The sequence below is a fragment of the Nyctibius grandis genome, chromosome 24 (assembly GCF_013368605.1).
Source record: "Nyctibius grandis isolate bNycGra1 chromosome 24, bNycGra1.pri, whole genome shotgun sequence".
Lineage (NCBI taxonomy): Eukaryota > Metazoa > Chordata > Aves > Nyctibiiformes > Nyctibiidae > Nyctibius > Nyctibius grandis.
In genome coordinates, this window is record NC_090681.1 from 2,542,959 (window position 1) to 2,564,356 (window position 21,398).

Genomic DNA, 21,398 nt, shown 5'->3' on the forward strand with positions numbered 1-21,398 from the left:
GGATCATGCGGCTGCAAGACGAGCTGGTGACGCTGAGGCTGGAATGCACCAACCTGTACAGGAAAGGTCACTTCTCCACCCTGGAGCTGGTGCCCACTTCCACGCTGAGCACAACGCACTTGAAGGGCGAGTCCCTGACCAAAGGGCTTCACACCTCCTCGGCCTCCTGGTTCCGGAAGCCCATGACCAGGACAGAGCTGGTGGCCATCTCCTCTTCCGAAGATGAAGGCAGCCTCCGCTTTGTGTACGAGCTGCTGGCCTGGGTGGAGGAAATGCAGGTGAGTGCTGGCTCTTTGGGCCACATCACCTGCCTCTGCTCACGGTGACATGGGAGGCAGGAAGCTGGTCTGGGCTTTTTCCTGCCTTTATCTGCGAATATTGATGGTTCAGAGTTTCTGGAGAGCACCGAGGCTTGAGTTGGGTTTTCTCTCTCATGATCCTGCTGATCAGTGGGTATCAGAAGATCCTTTCAAAGCTGGAAGCAAACCTGTACTGATCCAGTCAGTCCTTTGGTCTTATGTGGGTGTGAGGCTTGTGTAGGCTCTCCTGGAAATCATTCAGTGTTGGAGCTTTAGGACCTTCTACCAGGACTGGCGTGGCGCATGTCCCCTCTTGAGTGACCTAGGAGGTTTCCTTGCCCTCGTGTCCTTTTGAGATAGGCTCCTGCAGGTGGGGAGTGCTGACTTGGACCTCTTGGCCTCTTTCAGATGAGACTGGAGCGGGCAGAGTGGGGAACCGACCTGCCGAGCGTGGAAACCCAACTGGAGACCCAGCGGCACGTCCATACCAGCGTGGAGGACCTGGGCTCCAGCGTAAAGGAGGCCAGGATGTACGAGGTATGGTGGCACGGGCTGGGTGACACAGTGAAGGTGAGGGCATTGGGATGAGCTCCGTGGGTAGAGGTGCCTGGGGCAGAGGTGTTTATTAAAGGTGGAGCCTCTGAATTGGCGCTGGGCTGGGGCAAGAAGCTGCTGCCCTGAGCCATCCTCTCCACCTCCTCTTGCTCACACAGAGCTGGGGAGAAAGATTTGGGGAGGGGGTTTCAGGTGAGGCCATCCTGTGTCGGGTAACAGGAGCATTTCTCATCCTTCAGGGTAAAATGTCTCAGAACTTCCGTGCTAGCTACACGGAGACGCTGGGCAAGCTGGAGACACAGTACTGCAAGCTGATGGTGAGTGGGCTTCGAGTGGGCTTCTAGCCCTGCACAGGGAGCGCGGGGTCCATCCCTGCCCTGCTGCTGAGCATCCCTGCTCTGAAGGCTGGGGAGGAGGGAAGAAACCCGTCGCCTTCAGAGCAGGGGAGAGGAATCATGCTTTGTTGTGTTCAGGAAACCTCGAGCTTCCGGCTGAGACACCTCCAGAGCTTGCACGGCTTCGTGTCTCGGGCCACGGCTGAGCTGATCTGGCTGAACGAGAAGGAGGAGGAGGAGCTGGCCTACGACTGGAGCGACAACAACCCCAACATTGCAGCCAAGAAAAACTACTTCTCGGTGAGCGACCCCGGGGCAGGACTGGTGGGATGGGTGCTCTCGTGGTTGGGCTGCTGCTGCTTTTAATCCGCTGTGGGACCTTCAGCTGCCAACAGAGCTGAGGTCCCCAGAGGCTGGATGCTCCCTCCTAAGTCACGGAGCTTGTAGCTCAGGAGTGCAGCCGATGAAAGAGCTCTCCCTAGAGCAGAAAGTGCAAAAAAGTGTTTGTTCAATTGAGTTTCAATCGAAACGGCATCAAAAACTGTCTTTTTAGCGCTGTTTGGAACTAAAGGCGTCTTTAACTAACGGGGAAAAAAAAAGTCTGAGCTAAAGAGGAAAATTGATTCCTCTTTCAAGCACGTGGGCTGAGCGAGGCTGCTCCCCAGAGCCAAGAGTTGGACTTTGCTTGTGTCCTTCGTGCAGGAGCTGACGACTGAGCTGGAGGAGAAGCAGGACATCTTCCGCTCGCTCCAAGACACGGCTGAGCTGCTGGCCCTGGAGAACCACCCGGCCAAGCAAACCGTAGAGGTGAGTGGGCACACGGAGGAGCCCCGAGAATCAGCTGGCAGCAAATCTTCTCACCTGGGACGGGGAAACTTGCTGTCCCACCCTACAGGCAACCAGGGCTGATAGTGTTTTATGGTGGCAGAAGAACATGAGTGCAGGGATGGAGCTGTTTTATTCTGGGGAGCACAATGAGAAGCTCGAGGCCATTCCTAAATAACCCCCACCTCAAATTAAGACACAGACACGCGTGTGCAGAGCATGAGGTGAGCGAGGTGAGGCAGGGAATGCCCTTGGCTCCCTTGGAGTTAGCCAGGCTTGCAGGAAAGCCGTGGTGGTGAAGCAAAGGGCTGCGGGGACATGTTTCTCCCTGGTATTTCTCTCATCGCTGGCCCAGGGTCTGCTGTCTCCTGCTCTTCGTGTGTCCAAACCCTCCTGGTTGCAGCCAGATCTTGCCCGTTTATGCACATCCCACCGGCTGTAGCTGGGTCCCTCCTGTGACCCTCCTGGCTGGTAGCTGCTCGGTACTCACTGCCGTGTGTTCCTCAGGCCTACAGCGCTGCCGTGCAGACCCAGTGGCAGTGGATTAAGCAGCTCTGCCTGTGCGTGGAACAGCACGTGAAGGAGAACGCTGCCTATTTCCAGGTACTTGGGAGGGGCAGCCCGGATTGCCCTGCTCACCGCCCGCCGTGTGAGCTCCAGATGCTGCTGCTCCCTTTGGGGGAGAGGGAAGGAGGGATTTGTGGTGCTCATGGGTGCTGCTTTCTCCTCCATCATCCCTTTCTCCTTAGCTTCTCTCCAGGGATGTCTCACTAGGGCAAAAGGGATGTAGTGACAGGACGAGGGGGAACGGTTTTAAACTGAAAGAGGGGAGATTTAGATGGATATTAGGAAGAAATTCTTTACTGTGAGGGTGGTGAGACCCTGGCCTAGGTGGCCCAGAGAAGTGGCTGCCCCCTCCCTGGCAGTGTTTAAGGCCAGTTTGGATGGGGCTTGGAGCAACCTGGGCTAGTGGAAGGTGTCCTGCCCATGGCAGGGGGGTTGGAACTAGATGATCTTTAAGGTCCCTTCCAACCCAAACCATTCGATGATTCTATGATAACTTCCCTATAGCTCTGGCCATCCACATGGGATGCTCGCTGCCCTCGCAGCCCTGAGGCCAGAATAGCGTTGGGAGCTGCTGGTTGAGATGCTGGGGTGGTCCCGTGCCCACAGAGTGCTGCTGGCTGCTCGGTGGGCTCCTGTGCAGGTTTCCGTGACCCTCTTTGCCTTTGCAGTTCTTCAGCGACGCCCGGGAGTCGGAGACCTACCTGCGCAACCTGCAGGACTCCATCAAAAGGAAGTATTCTTGTGACCATAACACGAGCCTGACGCGGCTGGAGGACCTGCTGCAGGACTCCATGGTGGGTTCTCGGATGTCCCCACCACCCTGGGCGGGCGCTGGGCGGCCTTTTTGCTCCGCTCCAGCAGCATTGCTTGGGGCACCTCTTGCTGCCTCATTTTATTCCCACAGCGACGTGGTTTTGTGTAACGTGGTTTAGTTTCCCCGTCACGGTCAATGTTCTGCTTTTCTTTGGGGTTGCTGCGTGTGTTTGTAGGGGCCGTGGGGTGCGTGTGTGTGACCCCAGCTGCACCTCTGATGAGTGTAACGCTGCCAATGGTGGCCAGATCTCGGTCGTTACAACAGCCGATGGGTCGCTGGTGTTTAGAGGCAGCGTCCAGCGTCTTTCTGTGTCCTCGGGGTGAGGAGCAGGCGGTGCGTGCTGGCTGTGCTGGCTCAGAGCCTGACCTGGGAGCTGGTTCTTCCCCACCGGTGCCCATCACGCTGTGCTGGTCTGCGTGGAGCTGGTCATTCTGCTGACGGAGGTGTCGCCCGTAGGATGCTCTGTGTCTGCTTTGGAGCTGGTGCTTGCCAGGAGTGCGGTGGGATGGTAGAGAAATGCCTGTGCTTTGTCCACACCAAATCCCACGTTAATCCATCGCACCAGGCCGGTGGGGGGAGCCGGGGCAGCCCAGCCGTGCGCGGGGACGGGGGCTCGGGGGCTCGGCAGCGCTGATCTCCAGACATGTGGCCTGGCTTAGCTGCGGCGTAGCAGAGAGCAGACGACGGGTGATCACACTGTGATCTTCTTGTCTGGGTTGGCCTGAAAAAAAAACCAACCTAAAGCAAAAACCCAAGGAGCAAAGCATGTGATGGTGTCTGAAACCAGGGCCGGGGGAGGGTTTGGGCTGAGGGTTAACCCTCGGTGCCAGGAGGTGACTGGTGAGTGTGTGGAGGCAGGTGGGTGCTTTGGCACCCACTCAGCGGGTCCCCCGTGAAGCTGGGATGCTGTCACTGGGTGTTTGTGATGGGGTAGGGCTCACCGTCCCCTCTCCTGGAGGCCTGGGGGCTCCCGTCCTCTCTGTCATGGTCTTGGGGTTGTCCTGATCTGTCCTCCAGCGCTACCAGGACACGGAGCAGCCAGCCTGGCTCCTGGGGTCCGTGTTTGCGAGCCCTGTGGCACCAGGAGGCTGACAGGCACCGTCTGGGGGGCGAGAGGCTTGTCCGGGCAGCCGGAGAGCAGCCACGATCTCGGGGCTGGGGCAGCTGCCCTGACCTCAGCATTATCACTCTTTCTTACCTGATAAGTTAAAGTTGTATTTCTTCCAATCATGCTCCCTGGGACAGGCACAGGTAGTTTATTTAATCATTTATTCTTTTATTTTTCTTTTTTTTTTTTACCATTAAATTATCCTGCAGTGTTGTTAGCTCACTAACCCACCCCGAGAGGACCAAGCATGAGGGAGAACATTTTTTCTGGGATCCTTTTTCAACTTTTGCAGCCAGAACGGGCTGAGCTGCCACTAATCACACGAGCTGCCAGTGTTGTGATCCGCACACGTCTCCGTCAGTGCTGGAGGCTCTTCCAGGGGAGCTTTGCCACCACCCTCCCCAGTTGTCCCATCACTGAACCCAGCAGGGACGTGTCAGAATCAATTGTGCAGCATCTTCCTCCAACCGGCAAATTCCTACCCGAACGCAGAGACCTGTGCGATCACTCCACCACTGGCCCCTTCTCCTGAGGTGTTTTATCCCCGTAATTCATCTATCCCCATTCCAGCTGTTGGTTTACACACGCCTTCATCCTTTGCTTTAGAAAAGGGAGCATGCTTCTGTGGTCCCTCCTCCAGGCAACTAAACATCCCCGGCTTTGGGCTGGAGCTTGTCCTGCTCGTGGCCCCTTACGCCTCCTGGGACTTTAATTTTGGTGTGTGCTGTGTTCTCTTTTTTCCCTTTTGAAAGACAACGGTTCCTGGTCCTAGCAGCAGAAGAGCCAGAGGTGTGCATGTGGCTTTGCAGGGCAGTGGGAGTAGTGGAGAGGTCCCACCCTGACTGAAGTCTGTTCTCCCTTCCATCCCTTCTCCTGACCCCTCTTCCCATCCCGTTAGGGCAGCAGGATCCTCCTGATGTGTTTGTTCAGAGATCCTAGCCTAGCTCTTGCAGGTCAGCTCTTGCCCTGCTTCGAGCAACCCGTGCTTCATCCCCCTTTCTGCCAGGACGAGAAGGAGCAGCTCATTCAGTCCAAGAGCTCCGTTGCCAGCCTGGTGGGACGATCCAAAACCATCGTTCAGCTCCGGCCCAGGAATCCGGAGCACCTTGTGAAGAGCACGATCCCCATCAAGGCCGTTTGTGACTATCGGCAGATCGAGGTGAGGGCTGGAAGGGTGTCACTGACAGGGGAGGCAGGGGTGAGGCAGGGGAGCAATGCCCGTGGTGGGTCAGGATGAGCTTTGTTGTGTCTGCCAATGGAAAGCAGGAACGGAGGAGGGAAATAGTGCGGCTGGTTTTCCTGGAGCAGATTTCCATATGTCAGGTTTATTCTGGGCAGGAGCTAAAGGGAAGTGATGGTCCCTCTGTACTTGGCACTGGCGAGGCCGCACCTTGAATCCTGTGTCCAGTTCTGGGCCCCGCACTTCAAGAGAGATGTTGAGGTGTTGGAGCGAGTGCAGAGGAGGGCGATCAAGCTGGGGAAGGGTCTGGAGGGTCTGACCTCCGAGGAACGGCTGAGGGAGCTGGGGGTGTTTAGCCTGGAGAAGAGGAGGCTCAGAGGTGACCTTAGTGCAGTCTACAACTGCCTGAAGGGAGGTTGTAGTGAAGTGGGAGTCGGCCTCTTCTCCCAGGCAAGCAGCGATAGGACAAGAGGACACAGCCTCAAGCTTGGCCAGGGGAGGTTCAGGTTGGCCATTAGGAAGCATTTCTTCTCAGCAAGGGTCATTAGCCATTGGAAGGGGCTGCCCAGGGAGGTGGTGGAGTCACCATCTCTGGAGGTGTTTAAGAAAAGCCTGGAGATGGCACTTAGTGCCCTGGTCTAGTTGCCATGGTGGTGTGAGGGCAATGGTTGGACTCGATGATCCCAGAGGGCTCTTCCAACCTCATTGATTCTGGGATTCTGTGAAGCCCTTTTCCCTAAAGAGGACGGGCTTCATCAGCCTCAGCCAAAGCAGCACATGGGTGGTGCCAACTCCGTTTAACTTCCTTGTCCCTTCCTCTCCAGACATGAGCGTGCTGCGCTGCTCGGCGTTATACCAGTCTCTCGCTTGATTAAAATTTATGTATATCTAGATTTGTGGGAGCTGGCTCGCCCCAGGAGGGGAGCTGGCAGCAAGGGCAGGCGCGTGCAGCCTCGCTGCTGGTTTCTGACGGGTGGGTGGTGTTGGTGCCGCTGCAGATCACCGTCTGCAGGAACGACGAGTGCGTGCTGGAGGACAATTCCCAGAGGACCAAGTGGAAGGTGATCAGCCCCACAGGGAATGAGGCCATGGTCCCCTCTGTCTGCTTCCTGATCCCGCCGCCCAACAAAGAGGCCATTGAGATGGCCAACAGGTAACGTGCTGGTCTCTGCTGCGGGGGGTTGGTGGCATTGGGGGGGACAGATCTGGGGTGGGAATGGGAGAGGAGCTGGGATGGAGGAATAGGAGTGGGTGGCACAGCTGATATGGGGCAAGGAAAGGAATCCCTCATGGTTATACAGCTGCAAACTCCATCGCAGCAACTGCTGTAGTAGCTTCCAAAGGAGAAAGTGATGATTTGGGAGGAGGGATCCCTTCAGGGATCTCTGGCATTGCTCCCTGGGGGGTCACTGCCTTGACAGGCTCCTGGCTGGCACCGGCGGCTGGTGGATTAACAGGGTCAGGGCTGGGCGTGCTGGGGAGATCCAGGGCTGACGGATCTGCTCCTTCCCCTTTCAGGGTAGAGCAGTTGTACCAGAAAGTGATGGCTCTCTGGCACCAGCTCCACATGAACACAAAGAGCCTCATCTCCTGGAACTACCTGCGCAAGGACATAGCCCTGGTGCAGAGCTTCAGCATGGAAAAGGTATGGTAGGAGCTTCTGTGCCTGGCTCCAGGGCTGCGCTGGTCACTGTCCGGGCTTCTCTACGGGGCTGAGGAGGAAGGGGAACGTTAAAAGGGAAGACCAGAGGCTGCAAGGGTGGGCAAGCCAAGGGTCTTTGCACCTTGAACTATGGGAAAACCTGAGCTTGGGGGTTCTGTGCCAAACCGTTGCGGTTTTTCCCGATACAAAGAGCATCAGCAGTTTGCTGCTGAGCTGTAACAAGCATAAGAGATTGTGGACGTAGCGTCTCATCAGGGAGTGAGCAAAGCTGGAGGGAGGCGTGAGGCCGGTACGGAGGAGCTTGCCTTTTCTCCTCTAAAGAGAAACTACTCACTTGGCAAACGAAGGCGATTAAGCTGGGGAGGGTGGCTGCGGGTGACGTGTAGGAAGTTGTTCCTGGGGTTAGATGTGCTGCTTTTCCACTACAGCTCAGGTCCTTGGCGCAAGGGGAGTGCCAGCAAGCCCTGAAGAGCCTCCAGGCGCACTACGAGGACTTCCTGCAGGACAGCCGGGACTCGGAGCTCTTCTCGGTGTCGGAGCGGCTGCGTCTGGATGAGGAAGTGGAGGCTTCCAGGGGACATATCCGGCAGCTGCTGGAGTCCATGGAGAACGGTGAGCTTCAAAGGGCTGATGGATTAACCAGGAGCTGTGGGGACCCATAAACAAAGGATTTATGGGATGGTTTCATTGTCTTATTTTTTTTCTGAGCTCGCTGGTTGGTGGTGTGAGCAGCTGCTCTCCTTATTTCTCCATCCATTCAAGTGTTGGGCCCTTGGCCAGCGATGTTCCTGCAGAGAGGGCTTGGCTTCACAGCCTCAGCTTAACTGCTGAACCCTGATATTGTCGAGGCGGGTTTAGTCATTAGGGTGCACGCTGAGCAAGGAGCTCTTCCTGCGATTGATCTTTAAGAAAATATACGTGGTGGTGACACGTGTGACAAGGCAGGACTGAGAGTCCCACTAAGACCGAGGACTCCGGCTTCCTCGTGCGAGGTGCCCTGTGGCTGGACTCATTCTCAGCTGCGGTTGAATGAGATGATTTAATTAACTTGTTTTCCATCTGAGCAGACACCCTGGTGCCGTGGTGTCAGCGCGATGCTGCGCTTGGCTCCGGGGCTCCTGGCAGGTCCCGTTTGGGGCAGATACCGGCCAGGGGTTTGTCTGAGCTGCTGTTTTGGTTTGCCTGTGACTTGCAGAAGACAAGGATGAGACCGTTGCCAGGACGTACCTCTCAGAGCTGAAGAACATCCGTCTGCGCCTGGAGGAGTGTGAGCAGAGGCTGGTGAGCCGAATCCAGTCCCCGAGCAGCGCCCGAGCAGATGCTGATACCATCCAGGAAAACACGATCCGCATCGCAGAGCAGGAGGTCAGTCCTGCTGCTGCGAGGTGTGGAGGGGAGGGAGGTGGTGGCTGCTGGGCTTTAGCGTGTGCCAAAAGTAGCTTTTAACTTCTCCAGGGTGAACATGTGGGTGGTGGGTGCGTGACTGTGCGGGGTTCAAGGGGGTCTTGCTGCACAGCAAGTAGCAGGAAGCGTCTCCGGGTGGGCTCCCTGCTTCGCTTCATACCCATCTCCTTTGCCAAGGGCACTCCTGCATTTCTCCACCTACCTGGGCTCTCCTTTCACGTCCTCCCCCTCCCTCCCGCAGCGCACGCAGGAGGATCTGCAGCGGCTGCAGTCGGACCTGCGGTTCGTGTCTGAGCGATGCTACAGCTTCCTCAACAAGGCGCCCGCGGGGCCCAGCACCCCCCACTTGCGTTCTGAGCTTGACTTGCTGGTGAACAAGATGGACCAGATGCATGGACTGTCTTCCATCTACTTGGACAAGTGAGTTGGGATGGGCCTCTGTTGCCAAACACCTTTTTGAAGCTGCCCAGCTCTCCTAAAGACCTCTAACACCCCTTGCCCTGCCCCGTGACCGAGCTCCATCCCTCTGCGGCGTACAGTACAAACAGCCTCACCATCAAGAAGACCTCTGCCAAATGTTGGATGTCATCGTGCTGCCTCTGTTTGATTTGCCAGGTTGAAGACGGTTGATATTATTATTCGTAACACCCAAGGAGCGGAATCCCTGGTCAAAGGGTACGAGGTGAAGCTGAGCCAAGAGGAGGCAGTCCCTGCTGATCCCGCAGCTATCCAGGCTCACAGGACAGCCTTACAGGTGGGTGCTGTTCACGTCCCGAGGTGGGCAGGCAGAAACCCACCGACGCTTTGGTGTTTGTCAAGCACTGTCTTATGCTCACGTGTGCCAGCACGTGCCCTATAGAATCACAGGCTGGTTTGGGTTGGAAGGGACCTTAAATCCCATCTAGTCCCAACCACACTGCCACGGGCCGGGACACCTTCCACCAGCCCAGGTTGCTCCAAGCCCCATCCAACCTGGCCTTGAACGCTGCCAGGGAGGGGGCAGCCACAGCTTCTCTGGGCAACATGGGCCAGTGTCTCACCACCCTCACATCTGGCATCTTGGCAGCTACGTGTCCTGTTGCTGTAGGACAGGGGCTGAACCAGTCTGACTGGGGACATGGTCCCCTTGGTTTTGCACCTCCTATAACCAGCCAGTTCTTTGCAGATTAAAGAGAGGGGGAAGATAATCCCCTTCTCAGGCTTGTCAGCTCTGGGCAGGAGGGGATCTCTGCCTTCACGTGCCTTTTGCTTTCTGTGCCATTGAGCTGGTGCTGTCTCTTGCTGGTTTTGCAGCAATGGCTCGGGGAAGTGAAGGACAAGAGCTCCGTCTTCTCCACCTTGGAGGAGGAGATGGCAAAGGCGAAGGCGGTGGGAGAGCAGCTGTACCGGCTGAGACAAGAGCGCAGCATCGACCTCGAGCGCTACCAGGAGAAGGGGGGCCAGCTGTGGGATCGCTGGCAGCGAGCCTGCGCCCAGATTGAGACCCGGTGAGCAACCTCCTGCCTCCTTTTGCAGGTTTACTTCTGTGCTTCAGCTGAGAGCTCGGGTCAGGCTTGTTAGAGGCAGTATTTTTCCAGATGGGATTCGGCCGGGGTATCCCTATAGCGTCCGGTGGCATTTCACCCTCCTCTTACTCGTCCTGGTGCTTCTTTCAGCCACGCCGAGCTGGAGAGCATCCGGGAGGTGCTGAGTGATTACCGGCAGTGCCACGGTGCCCTGATCCGGTGGATCGAGGAGATCACGGTCCAGCAGGAGCTGATGAAGCCGGGGCAGGCGGAGGACAGCCGGGTGCTGTCGGAGCAGCTGAGCCAGCAAACGGTAAGGCAGGACCTTGCGATGCCTCGACGGTGCGGCTGCTGCAGTGACCGTGTCCTTCCTTCTCTTTTACTAAAATCTTTTCATCTGTGAGCTTGAAAATACGGAAAGCAGCGGGGAGGAGGCTGCAGGCCTGATCTGGGTGTCTGGGAAGCGGAGAAACTCTGCTTAGCTTGAGGTGGAGATGAGGCCTTGCATAAAAAGTTGAAGAGGATAAAGACTTTACCCAGAAGGGGAGGGATGGGGACGGACATGCAGCTCACCACCCACGGCAGCTGTCCTGACAACTGTTTTTGCTTTGAATCTCGTTGAAGGCTTTGGCTGCAGAAATCGAGAAAAATCAAGCCAAACTGGATCAGTGTCAGAAATTCTCCCAGCAATACTCGGCTGCCGTCAAGGTACGGGTCCCCTCCCGCCCCTGGATAAGGCTGATGGGCAGGAACAGCCCCAGCACGGTTTGCCCCTCGCGTGCTCCATGTCTCTCCCCCCCTGGTTGCGTTTGCAGGACTACGAGCTGCAGCTCATGACGTACAGGGCGTTTGTGGAGTCGCAGCAGAAGTCTCCCATGAAGCGCCGGCGCATGCTCTCCTCCTCGGACGCCATCACGCAGGAGGTAGGATGGCAAAGGTCTCAGTAGCTCTCTTTGTAAGGGTTGAGCATCCCCCCCCGTCTCCGTTGAGCTTCCCCCCTTCGCCCCAGCGCTGTGCTGTGTGTGGCCACAGCCCTCCCCGACAGGCTTGCTGCATTTCATCGATGCCGTACTGGGTCTGCGAGGTGCCTGGGGGGCTTCCCAGGCGAGAGGTGCTGCAGCCACGTCACATACTATAAAACACGCTCCGTTTCTCCCTCTCTCCCTTCACAGTTCATGGATTTGCGGACTCGCTACACAGCTCTGGTGACGTTAACCACACAGCACGTGAAGTACATCAGCGATGCTCTCCGGCGGCTGGAGGAGGAGGAGGTGAGGGCCTTGTACGGGTACTTGGCACTGGTGAGGCCACACCTTGAATCCTGTGTCCAGTTCTGGGCCCTGCACTTCGAGAAAGATGTTGAGGTGTTGGAGCGAGTCCAGAGGAGGGTGACCAAGGTGGGGAAGGGTCTGGAGGGTCTGACCTACGAGGAATGGCTGAGGGAGCTGGGGTTGTTTAGCCTGGAGAAGAGGAGGCTCAGAGGTGACCTTAGTGCGGTCTACAACTACCTGAAGGGAGGTTGTAGTGGAGTGGGAGTCGGCCTCTTCTCCCAGGCAACCAGCGATAGGACAAGAGGACACAGCCTCAAGCTTGGCTAGGGGAGGGTCAGGTTGGACATTAGGAAGCATTTCTTCTCAGCAAGGGTCATTAGCCATTGGAAGGGGCTGCCCAGGGAGGTGGTGGAGTCACCATCTCTGGAGGGGTTTAAGAAAGGCCTGGAGATGGCACTTAGTGCCGTGATCTAGTTGCCATGGTGGTGTCAGGACAATGGTTGGACTCAATGATCCCAGAGGGCTCTTCCAACCTCATTGATTCTGTGATTCTGTGAACTCTATTCAAACCACGCGGGCTCATTTCCTACCACCCCAAGGATGCTGCTCCATGTTGAGGTTATATCTCAGGCGCCTCTCTCCACCTTTGGAAATCTGGGACCCCTTTGACGTTGTTATCTTCCTCCCTCCTCTGTTTGCAGAAAGTAGTGGAGGAGGAGAAGCAGGAGCATGTGGACAAGGTGAAGGAACTCCTGGGCTGGGCCCTGGGCTTGAAGCAGAGTGCACAAGGCAGGACGGCTGCTGCCGGGAGCAGAGAGCTGGGCGACATCGAGAAATCCATCTCGGAGCAGCAGGTAAACCAGGGGCAGCCGTCAGGCAGTTTGTTTGAGCTTCTGCTCTTTTTTCCACGTCTGAATTAAGCTGCTTTGTTTTTTTTTTTCCCCCTCAATAGGCCCTGAATGAGGAGCTGGCTGCGAAGAAGGAGCAGGTCTCTGAGGCCATCAAAACTTCACAAATCTTCCTGGCAAAACACAGCCACAAGTGAGTGTGGCCCGAGGAGGGGGCAGGCAGGGAGAGCGAGGGGGGGACATGAGTTACCTTAGAGCCAGTGCTGGAGCCATCCTTGGGGTCCAGTGCCCAACTCCTGTTAAAAACAGCGATGAGCTGCACGTGGAAGTAGTCTTTTTGCTTACCTGCAGCAAGAGCTGTGAAATATGCAACCCGTGTATCCTGTTAGGACAATATTAATCCCCTTTAGTAGTGATCCAGCCCCTTGTATTTGGGGATTTGGTCGTTACAAGGCAGGTCAGCCTTTGCTCAGCACAGTTACCCTTCTGGCTTTAGCTGAGTAGGGCAGTGAGAAGAGGGGACTCCTGCTGGGTTTGGCCTTTTCCTTCACCAGAAGAGCGTGGTAATTCTGCAGAGCTGGGAGCTGGGTTGTGCAGTTTCCCTGAGAGATTTCCCCTTCCCCTTGTAGGCTTTCGCACCCGGAGAAGGAACAGATTTCTGCTCAGATCAGTGCTCTGAAGGAGACCTACCAGGCGCTCTGCAGTGACTCCACGGAGCAGCTCCAGCAGCTCCAGAGCCAGCTGGCTCAGGAGACAGAGCACAAGGTACTGGTCCCTGCTCGGTCCCGTGGCTGCACGGGCACGGGCCACTCTGCAGGGTGTGAAAAAAGTTTTGCTTGGTTGCGTGTTTCATGGCCACCAGCCACTCACAACCCATCAACTTTCTTACTTGCACGTGGTTGCCCTCCCTTTTCTTCTGCCCACGCGTCACCCGAAGCGTCCAGGCTGGGGTGGTCTCTGGAGGCCAAGCAGGAGCCTGCTGCCTTCCAGGTCAATGGCAGAGTTGTCCTTTGCAATGGTTTTCATCAGAGCTCTGCCCTGTGCACCAGGGTTGGCTTGTCCATGCTCGGTGGGCAAGGATGTAGGTGGGCCTCAGGCTAATGGTCCCCTTAGCAGATCTGTGTCCCCTGGGGAAGGGCCTCTCGGTGCTGTAACCGTCGAGGGCTCCATCTCACAGGCTGCCTGCGTGCAGGAGACACGAGAAGGTGGGTTTGTGCCAAAGGGCGTTTGCCCGTGAGGGCTCGTATATCTCAGGGTCTGGCGAGAGGTTTGTCTCAGCTGTGCTTGGGTGAAGTCGCTCTCCCCAGTGAAAGGCGACTGCATCGTCCAGGCCCTCAGCTGACCTGGGAGACCTTCACGGCCCGTAGCTGGCCCCAGTCCCTGTTCACACCCACCAGTGCTCCCGTCAGTCCCCATCCCTGTCCCGCTGGGTAGGGAGGGCTGAACCCACATCCTGATTGCCTCTGTCTCCGGTCAGTCACAGATACCCGTGTGTGTGTTCTATAAGTGTATATACATGTGTCGATGGATATATTTGTGTGTTTGCTTGCTGGCTCCCTGTACTCTGAAGCAACAGCCCGCTCAGATCTGGCCGCGTGACGCGGGTTTTGGCTGTGGGGTCCGTGAGTGAAGCCCTGTTCGGGGGAAGAGGGCGACGGGGCAGCTTGTTTGACATCTGCCCATCCAGCTTTCACCTAAACATACGGTTTTTCTCTCCAAACGGGACCTTAGAGCACATTTCGGGTGTCTCAGTGCTGTAAACGCTTTCTGTTGCGAGCCCTTTAGCCCTCGCGCTGGCAGCAGACTCGTTAGTCATCACTCATCCTTTCCTGCCCGGGGAAAGGATGCTTTTTACTTTCCTTTTTCCTCCCTCCTGGGCAGGAAAACAACTTTTAGAGCAAAAGCCTTCTCCAGGGCTCGCCAGGCTGGTTTTGTACAGCGTGAGGGTGCTTTGGGGCACAGGCTCGAAGGGTTTTCACTCACGCTCTCCACGAAGCCCAGGAACCCAAAGCAGAGGTGATCCCCGCGGCTCTTGTGCCGTGCGGTTGCTTCACTGTAGAGGGAGCATGAGGAACTCTTAACATTTGCTTGCTGGAAACATCCAACTGCCAGAGAGAAGTTATAAAAGACAAAAAACGCACAGCAGAACGCGCTAAATTGAGCATGATGTGTCCCTGTACGGTTTGTGTTTCATGTCAACTGTTTTGAAGATTAACTGACATCCTTGCTTACAAGTTTAACTAACCCGCCGGGATTTAAACAACCCAAATGCACAAAGTCAAAGAGGACGGACCTGTGTGGGGGGGGGTTTCTTTTTGCAAACCAGTCGCATGCTGGACGCTAACACCAAGCTTTACACTGTGTGTGATACGGCTGAGCTGCTCCGTAAGGCTCTGTCTTTAACTGCTCAAGGCACACCCTGCAACTCGGGTAAGTAAAAGCCTTTTACTCCCCTTCCCTCCCATCTCCTTTTTTTTTTATCTTTCTCTTTTTTCCCCCCTCCTCTGTCTTTCCGTGGCTTGTCCATCTCTGTGCACGCCCGAGTCTGGTGGTGGTGGTGGAGAGCTGAGGTTTTGCAGCCGCTTCGCCCCGGCCCCACAGCAGAAGGCGGTGGGGGGATCTGCAAACCAGCCCGGTGCAGGCTGTGTCCTCTGTGCCGTAACCCGGCCGTGCCGCAGCCACCACCACCCCCTGCCACTGCTGTTAGACTCACCGATAAAAAAAAAATACCCTGAGGGTCTTGGGGATGCAAAAGGAATTAATTCCACAATTCAGATTGCCTCTTCCCTATCCCCACAAAAATCTTTTAGTGCTTGGGCCAACCTTATACCCAACCAGTGGGACTGGGAGAATCACAAAGAGCGTTTACTCGTTATCATCTTCATTATTACCCTCCCTGTGGGGATACCAGCAAAAGCCCCTCCAGAAACACCATAGTAGATGGTCTGTTCCCAGTCTCTCACTGTTTCCATGCTGGGACCTCCAGCCTCTTAGATTTCTCCCCTTGCCCTGTCTGAAGAGCATGGCTGCTTCGAGGGGCTGGTGCTGGGGGAGCGGCCCCGCATGCAGCGCTCCTGCCCTAACGCATGGCCCGGCTGGGGGGCTGCTCCGTGGCACGGGGGTCTGGGGTGGTCCCCGGCCGTCCTGGCACTCGAGATCTGCTTGAGCAGTGCAGGGTTTAAGGCATGGCGGGAGTCGGTGTGGAAGCTGTGCTGGGAGAGAGTCCTGGGTACCCTGAAGTGGACATCTTGGGGGTGTTTTCTCCTCTATGAGTACGCAGTGGGAGCTGTGTTGTCTTTCCTTTTTAAAACTGGAGTTGTTGAACGGCTTTGGTGGGCTTGTTGGGCTCCTTCCCCCTGTTTCTCCATGGGGCGTTAGGAACACTTCTGGGTTTTGCTGCTTGCTGCTTTGCTGCGTTCCTCTTGGTGGTTGTTGGAAGCATCTCAGGCCTGCCCTGGGTGTTGGGCTAGATGAGCATTAAAACTTGCTGGCAATGTGCAAGCTGGCAAATGCCCCAATTTGCGTGCTGTGATGCCTTTGGAGTTGCATTTCAAACACTTTGAGACTCGCTTTCTAGCCTGGTTTAGGGTTTTTAAACTTTTTTTTTTTGGAAAGTAAGACCTCCCTGGAACTCCTGCAATCTGAGTGCTGAAAATGCTCGATTTTGGTTTAATTCTTTTCCTTCTCTTTCTGTTCTAGGGCAGCGAAGCAGTGGCAGGAGTGATCGATCTTGGCACCGTAGAAATATTCCCTGTCTTTGGTGCCATGCAGAGAGGTCTTATAGATCAGGACACTGGCCTCGTCCTCTTGGAGGCCCAGGTTATCACATCTGACTTAGTTGTTCCAGAGACCAATGAGAAACTCTCCTTGGAGAAAGGTCTGGCAAGAAACATCATCGACCTCAGGACATTCCAGGTGCTGCAGGAGTTGAAGGATGCTCTTCACCGGGTGGAAGAAGTCAGATGTGAAGGGAGGCAGCTCCTACCTGTTGTCGCTGCGATAGAAGAGGGGAGGATCAGTGAGAGCGTTGGGCTAAAGATTCTTGAAGCTGAGCTCGTCACTGGGGGCTTTAAAGTCCAGCAGGGCAGAATCAGCATGGAGACAGCGGTGCGAGAAAGGCTCCTTACCTCCCAGCTTCATTCCAGACTTCTGTCTCACCTGGAGGGTGGCAAAGATTTGATTGACCCCAACACTGCGGAGAAAATTGGTCTGCTCGAGCTCATGCACCGATGCATCATCCACCAAGAGACTGGACTGAGGCTGCTCCCGGTCAAGCAGCTGGCGGGTGGGATGGTGAGCTTGAAATCAGGCAGAAAAGTCAGCATCTTCCGTGCAGTCCAGGAAGGGCTGATAGACAGGCAGGTCACGGTCAGGTTGCTGGAGGCCCAGCTCTTTGCTGGTGGCATTGTTGACCCCAGGACAGGGCACAGGCTGACTGTGGATGAGGCCGTGAGCCATAACTTAATTGACCAGGATTTGGCGTGCACGCTTCTGATCCGGCAGCTTCAGACAGGTGGCATCATCGATACTGTCACGGGAGAGAGACTGACAATTGATGAAGCTGTAAGGAAAGAGTTGGTAGCACCGAGGATTGCATTGGTGGTCCTGGAATCCCTGTGGTCCTTCATGGGGCTCCTGTGGCCAGAGACGGGGGAGATCGTCCCGGTTGCAGACGCCTTAGAGCAAGGAATCCTGTCTACAGAGTTGGTTCACAAGATTCTCAGCAAGAGGCAGCTCATTAAGGCTGTGTTTATACCAGAAACCACTGAGGTGTTGTCCTGGAAGAAAGCGGTTGAACATGGCATCTTGGAGAGAGGTGTGGCGAAGAAGCTGAAATCAACAGTCATCCCTGATGTCATGGCCAGCGTGCAGCTTGCTGGCTCTCCCAGCAGAAGCAGGCATGGCCAGAGCTCTTCTGGAAGGAGTCCCACAGGTCACAAACAGCAAAGTGACCCTCTGCTAAGGAGTGAGGATGAAAGGCTGATGTTCCACTTGATGACCCACAGCTACATCAACATCCATGATGGCCAGAAGCTGCTCTTAGTAGATGGAGAGTTGAACAATCTCACTAAAACCCTCATCCAAACCCAGGAAAATGGATCCTATGTACACGAGTTGGAAGGGAGTGAAGGCTTTGAGGAGGCAAAGGCAAATGCAGCTCTTGAAGGAGAGCCTTGCAATGGCTTGGCTTTGCAGCAGCTTGAGTTTCGATTTGCTCCTTCAAAAGAACAAAGCGAAAAGGTCCTACCACCCAGAACTGCTTTGGAGAATGGGGAGGTGGCGATGGGACCTGAAAGCCTCCTGTTGGAGGATGCAGAAGATATCCTGCCTGTGGAGGAGCAAGAGCAGATTTATACCAAACTGGCTGCCATCGAGAGCGAAACTTATGCTGAATTTGGAAGAGAGCAAGTAGCTTCTACACGCAAGGACAAACATCAGGTAAAATTATTGACGCCAGGACATCCCAGTGACCTTGGTAGAGGATTCAGAGAAACAGAGGAAATGATGATTGAGGCAGAAGAAGAGTCCAAGCTTCCTACAGTAGATGGAGTGGAAAGTATTAAAGATCAGAAGAGGGCAACGGAAAGCAGGGTAGTTGTGACAAGTGAAATCTGCATGTCAATGGATGTTTCAGAAAGTAGAGAGAGAGTGGAAATCATGGCAGAGAGGTCTCAGGGTGTGGAGGAACCTGAACTGGAGGGAGAAGATGTTAGAGAGATTTATTTGCTAAACGAGGAAACAATTGAGAATGGCATGCTGGGAGGAGAGGAGATTGTGCTCCCTAAAACTGGAGAGGCAGAGCAAACAGAGAGGGAAAAGGAAAGCATGGAAAGTGTATTGGAAGTGGAAGAAGGAGAGGAAGAAGAAGTATTAGGTGATGAGAGTGTTGGTGAAACATCCCTGCCAGCCCCTGCAGAGCAGGAAGCGGAGGACACTTTGGAAATGCTCTTAATGCAGCTCCGAAGTGGTGGCATAATCCATGAGCAGACAGGCAAGACTCTTCTTCTAAATGAAGCAGTAGCCTGTGGAGTGGTGCCCAGCCACACAGCTGTGAAGCTGATGGAGAAAATGGACATGTTCAGTGGCTTCTTCGACTCTCATACACGTGAATCATTAACCACTGAGGATGTCATTGAAGAAGGTCTGATGGATGAGAAGCTTCTCCAGAAGGTACTTGCGTCTGACAAAGCAATAAGTGGCGTTCTTGACCCAGGCAATAACTTTGTCTACTCTATCAAGGATGCCGCTGCCGTTGGCCTTCTGGACAAGGAAACAGCAATGAGGATCTTGGAAGGGCAAGTGGTTACTGGCGGGATCGTTGACTTGAAACGTGGCAAAAAAATATCGGTCACTTTGGCTTCAAATCTGGGCCTCATCGAGCCAACAAGTCAGAAAGAGCTGGTCAAGCTGGAGAAGGCTTCCAAAGGGAAAGGCACTGATGAGGTGACCAGGCAGAAGCTCATTAGCTTACAGGCTGAGACGGGTGGAATTGTGGATCCCAAAACCAAGCAGCCTCTGACTGTTGCACAGTCTGTTGAAAAAGGGCTCCTGAAAAAGGAAAAAGCTTTTCAGCTCTTGGCCAAGCAGATTGCTGATGGAGGAATCATCCATCATGTGTCTGGAATGAGGCTTTCGGTAAACGACGCAATGAAACATGGTTTGATCGACCAAGATTTATGTAACGAGCTCAGGGAAGCTGAAAGCCTGTGCCTGCAGGACTATGTTCATCCAGTTACAAAAGAGAAACTGCCCTTGCCCCAGGCAATATCGTTAGGGCTCGTTAGTCCGGACTTCCAGAGGAAAGTACAAGAAATCCAGGCTGGGTGTGGAAGCATTTTTGATCCTGCTTCTGGCCAGAGACTGGCACTCTGTCAAGCGGTAAAGGAGGGCTTGCTGCCCAAGCAGGTCATGGAGAAAGTCCTGTCATCTTCAGAAATGAAAGAAGGAATTGTAGATCCCGAGACCTGCATGATTGTTCCCTACTCAGAGTTCATCAAGAAGTGTAAAATTGACATTGAATCTGGCCAGAGGTATCTGGAGGTCCATCCCTTCAGAGCCATCAAGGATGAGGTGATGGGGAGCCAGCTCACGTGCGCTGAGGCGGTGAGGCTGGGGAAGGTGGACCTTCTGCCCGCCCTGCGGTTGCTGCAGGCTCAGGCAGACAGCGGGGGGGTTGTGGAGGGTACTGTCAGCAAGAGGCTCTGCCTCAGGGCTGCTGTGGAACAAGGGCTGCTGGATGAGGACATGACCAAAGTCATCGCCACCAACCAGATGAGGACTGGGGGGATTGTTGATGCTACCAGTGGGAAAAGATTGACTTTAAAGGAAGCTGTTGAGAAGGAACTGATTAGCCAAAAATTAGCTGCCAGTCTTCAGGATGCACAAATAGCTGAAGACAAATATGGTTCTGAGGTCTGCAAAGCAGAGAAACCCCACCTTTTCCGGGAAAAAATATCTCCAAAAGAGGAAGATGTCATCCTCTCTGCCAGTGCTGCTGAGAAGTCTGATGGTGTTGAAGCCAGATCTGAAGCTGTGAGCTACGGCGTGGCTGGAGGTGCAGCCGCTGAGAGATCCCCAGTGACACCGACAGAAGGGAAATCAAAACCTCAAGAGACTTCAGAGGATGGTGTAATGCATCGTCCCCAAGAAGAGGTTGAACTGGCTCCAGACCAGCTCTCAGTGTTAGGTACAGCACCTCTCCCTGAAGAGACAGCAGTGGTGAGGGCTGTGGAAGAAGGGGTTGCAGAAAGCAGATCCCAAGTGAGAGCAGCTTGGGGGAAGGAATTGAGGAGAGAAGTAGATCGAGGGACAGAGAAAGTGGAGGGATTGGGATTGGAGAAAGAGCAGTCGTTCGTGGACATGGAGGTGCTTCACAGTGTGGAGGACAGTGAGGAGAGGAGGAGGAGGAGAGGGTTTGTAAGTGCAGAGGGTGTTGTGGCAGGTGAAGGAGGTGCAGTGGTGGCTTCTGAGCCAGGAGAGCGAGCGGGCAGCCTGGATGGGGTAACACCAGCAGCCCCGAGGGAATCTGTTACTGTGGGTCAAGAGAAGGGAGAGATGGGTCCTACAGAGCCCGGAGAACCCCATGAGGTTGGTGTCCCTATGAAGCCTCCAGGAGATGAGCGTGCAGGTAAAACAACTGTCAAGCACATCGAAGGAGAAACTCTGAGACTGGACACAGAAGGTCCAGTTGATCAAGAACAAACAAGGGAAACTGAGCTAAAACCTAGCCCAAAACAGAAAAGCAAGAAAAAGAAAGCAAAGCAGACCGGTATCCCAGGAGACACCGCTCAGCTGGAGAAATCTTCTGCAGAAAAGCAGTCCCTTCCTTCTGTGATGTCCAAAGAGATTCCAGGGAAGAAGGAGGAGGAGGAGGAGGACTCCATCTCAACCACCACCAAGATTACTGCTGGGTTGGCAAGAGATGCAGCCGAGCACAGGGGGAGCAGAAAAGGTGAAATAGAAAATAAATCAATTTCTGAGAAAGATAAAGAAAACCTGGCTGGGGGTCAGGTGTTCCCTGTCACCCCAGGACAAGGGGAAGCTCGAGAGGTGATGAAAGTTGGAATCAGAAATGGTCACGATTCCTCAGTGACATTTAGCCTGGAGGAGAGGATGACCCAGGTGACTGCCAAGGTGGAAACCACCGGTGCTGTGTCCAGTGCAGCCCCTGAAGCAGATGAACTGCCCGGTGAATTAATTATCAGAGAGGAAACCAGAGAAGTTCAGGAAGCCTCTGCAGTCCTTGAGCTTGGAGAAGAGACACGGCACAAGCAAACAGCGGAGACCAGCACAGGCCAAGGAGGTGCCCCTGTGCCCCCAAAACCCCAAGGAGAAACACCCCAGGAGAGGACCAGGCAGCCGGGTCCTGGCGATCGGGGCTTGCTCTTACCTGTGATAGTGGAGGGGGAGCTGCTGGAAACCTCAAGGGAATCCACGAGACCAGCCCAGGTAAATTGATGCTTTTTTGCTATTTTAACATTTTTTTTTGTGAGCTATTTGTGTATTCCCTGAGCTATTGCTGTT

General features: G+C 54.9%; 1 protein-coding gene across 6 annotated transcripts in view; it reads left to right on the forward strand.

Moving 5' to 3' along the window:
• Window positions 1-21,398, forward strand: part of MACF1 (microtubule actin crosslinking factor 1) — a 133,427-nt gene that overhangs the window by 41,916 nt on the left and 70,113 nt on the right. For all 6 annotated transcript variants that reach the window (XM_068417751.1, XM_068417754.1, XM_068417749.1 and 3 more), the window contains exons 14-36: window positions 2-278; window positions 708-836; window positions 1,094-1,171; window positions 1,328-1,489; window positions 1,892-1,996; window positions 2,522-2,617; window positions 3,250-3,375; window positions 5,510-5,662; window positions 6,682-6,836; window positions 7,202-7,328; window positions 7,775-7,958; window positions 8,542-8,711; window positions 8,992-9,170; window positions 9,366-9,504; window positions 10,044-10,237; window positions 10,406-10,568; window positions 10,880-10,963; window positions 11,071-11,178; window positions 11,428-11,526; window positions 12,228-12,380; window positions 12,479-12,567; window positions 13,004-13,139; window positions 16,074-21,323. In XM_068417751.1, coding sequence (XP_068273852.1) covers window positions 2-278; window positions 708-836; window positions 1,094-1,171; window positions 1,328-1,489; window positions 1,892-1,996; window positions 2,522-2,617; window positions 3,250-3,375; window positions 5,510-5,662; window positions 6,682-6,836; window positions 7,202-7,328; window positions 7,775-7,958; window positions 8,542-8,711; window positions 8,992-9,170; window positions 9,366-9,504; window positions 10,044-10,237; window positions 10,406-10,568; window positions 10,880-10,963; window positions 11,071-11,178; window positions 11,428-11,526; window positions 12,228-12,380; window positions 12,479-12,567; window positions 13,004-13,139; window positions 16,074-21,323 — 8,356 coding nt within the window. The remainder of the gene's footprint in view (window position 1; window positions 279-707; window positions 837-1,093; window positions 1,172-1,327; window positions 1,490-1,891; window positions 1,997-2,521; window positions 2,618-3,249; window positions 3,376-5,509; window positions 5,663-6,681; window positions 6,837-7,201; window positions 7,329-7,774; window positions 7,959-8,541; window positions 8,712-8,991; window positions 9,171-9,365; window positions 9,505-10,043; window positions 10,238-10,405; window positions 10,569-10,879; window positions 10,964-11,070; window positions 11,179-11,427; window positions 11,527-12,227; window positions 12,381-12,478; window positions 12,568-13,003; window positions 13,140-16,073; window positions 21,324-21,398) is intronic.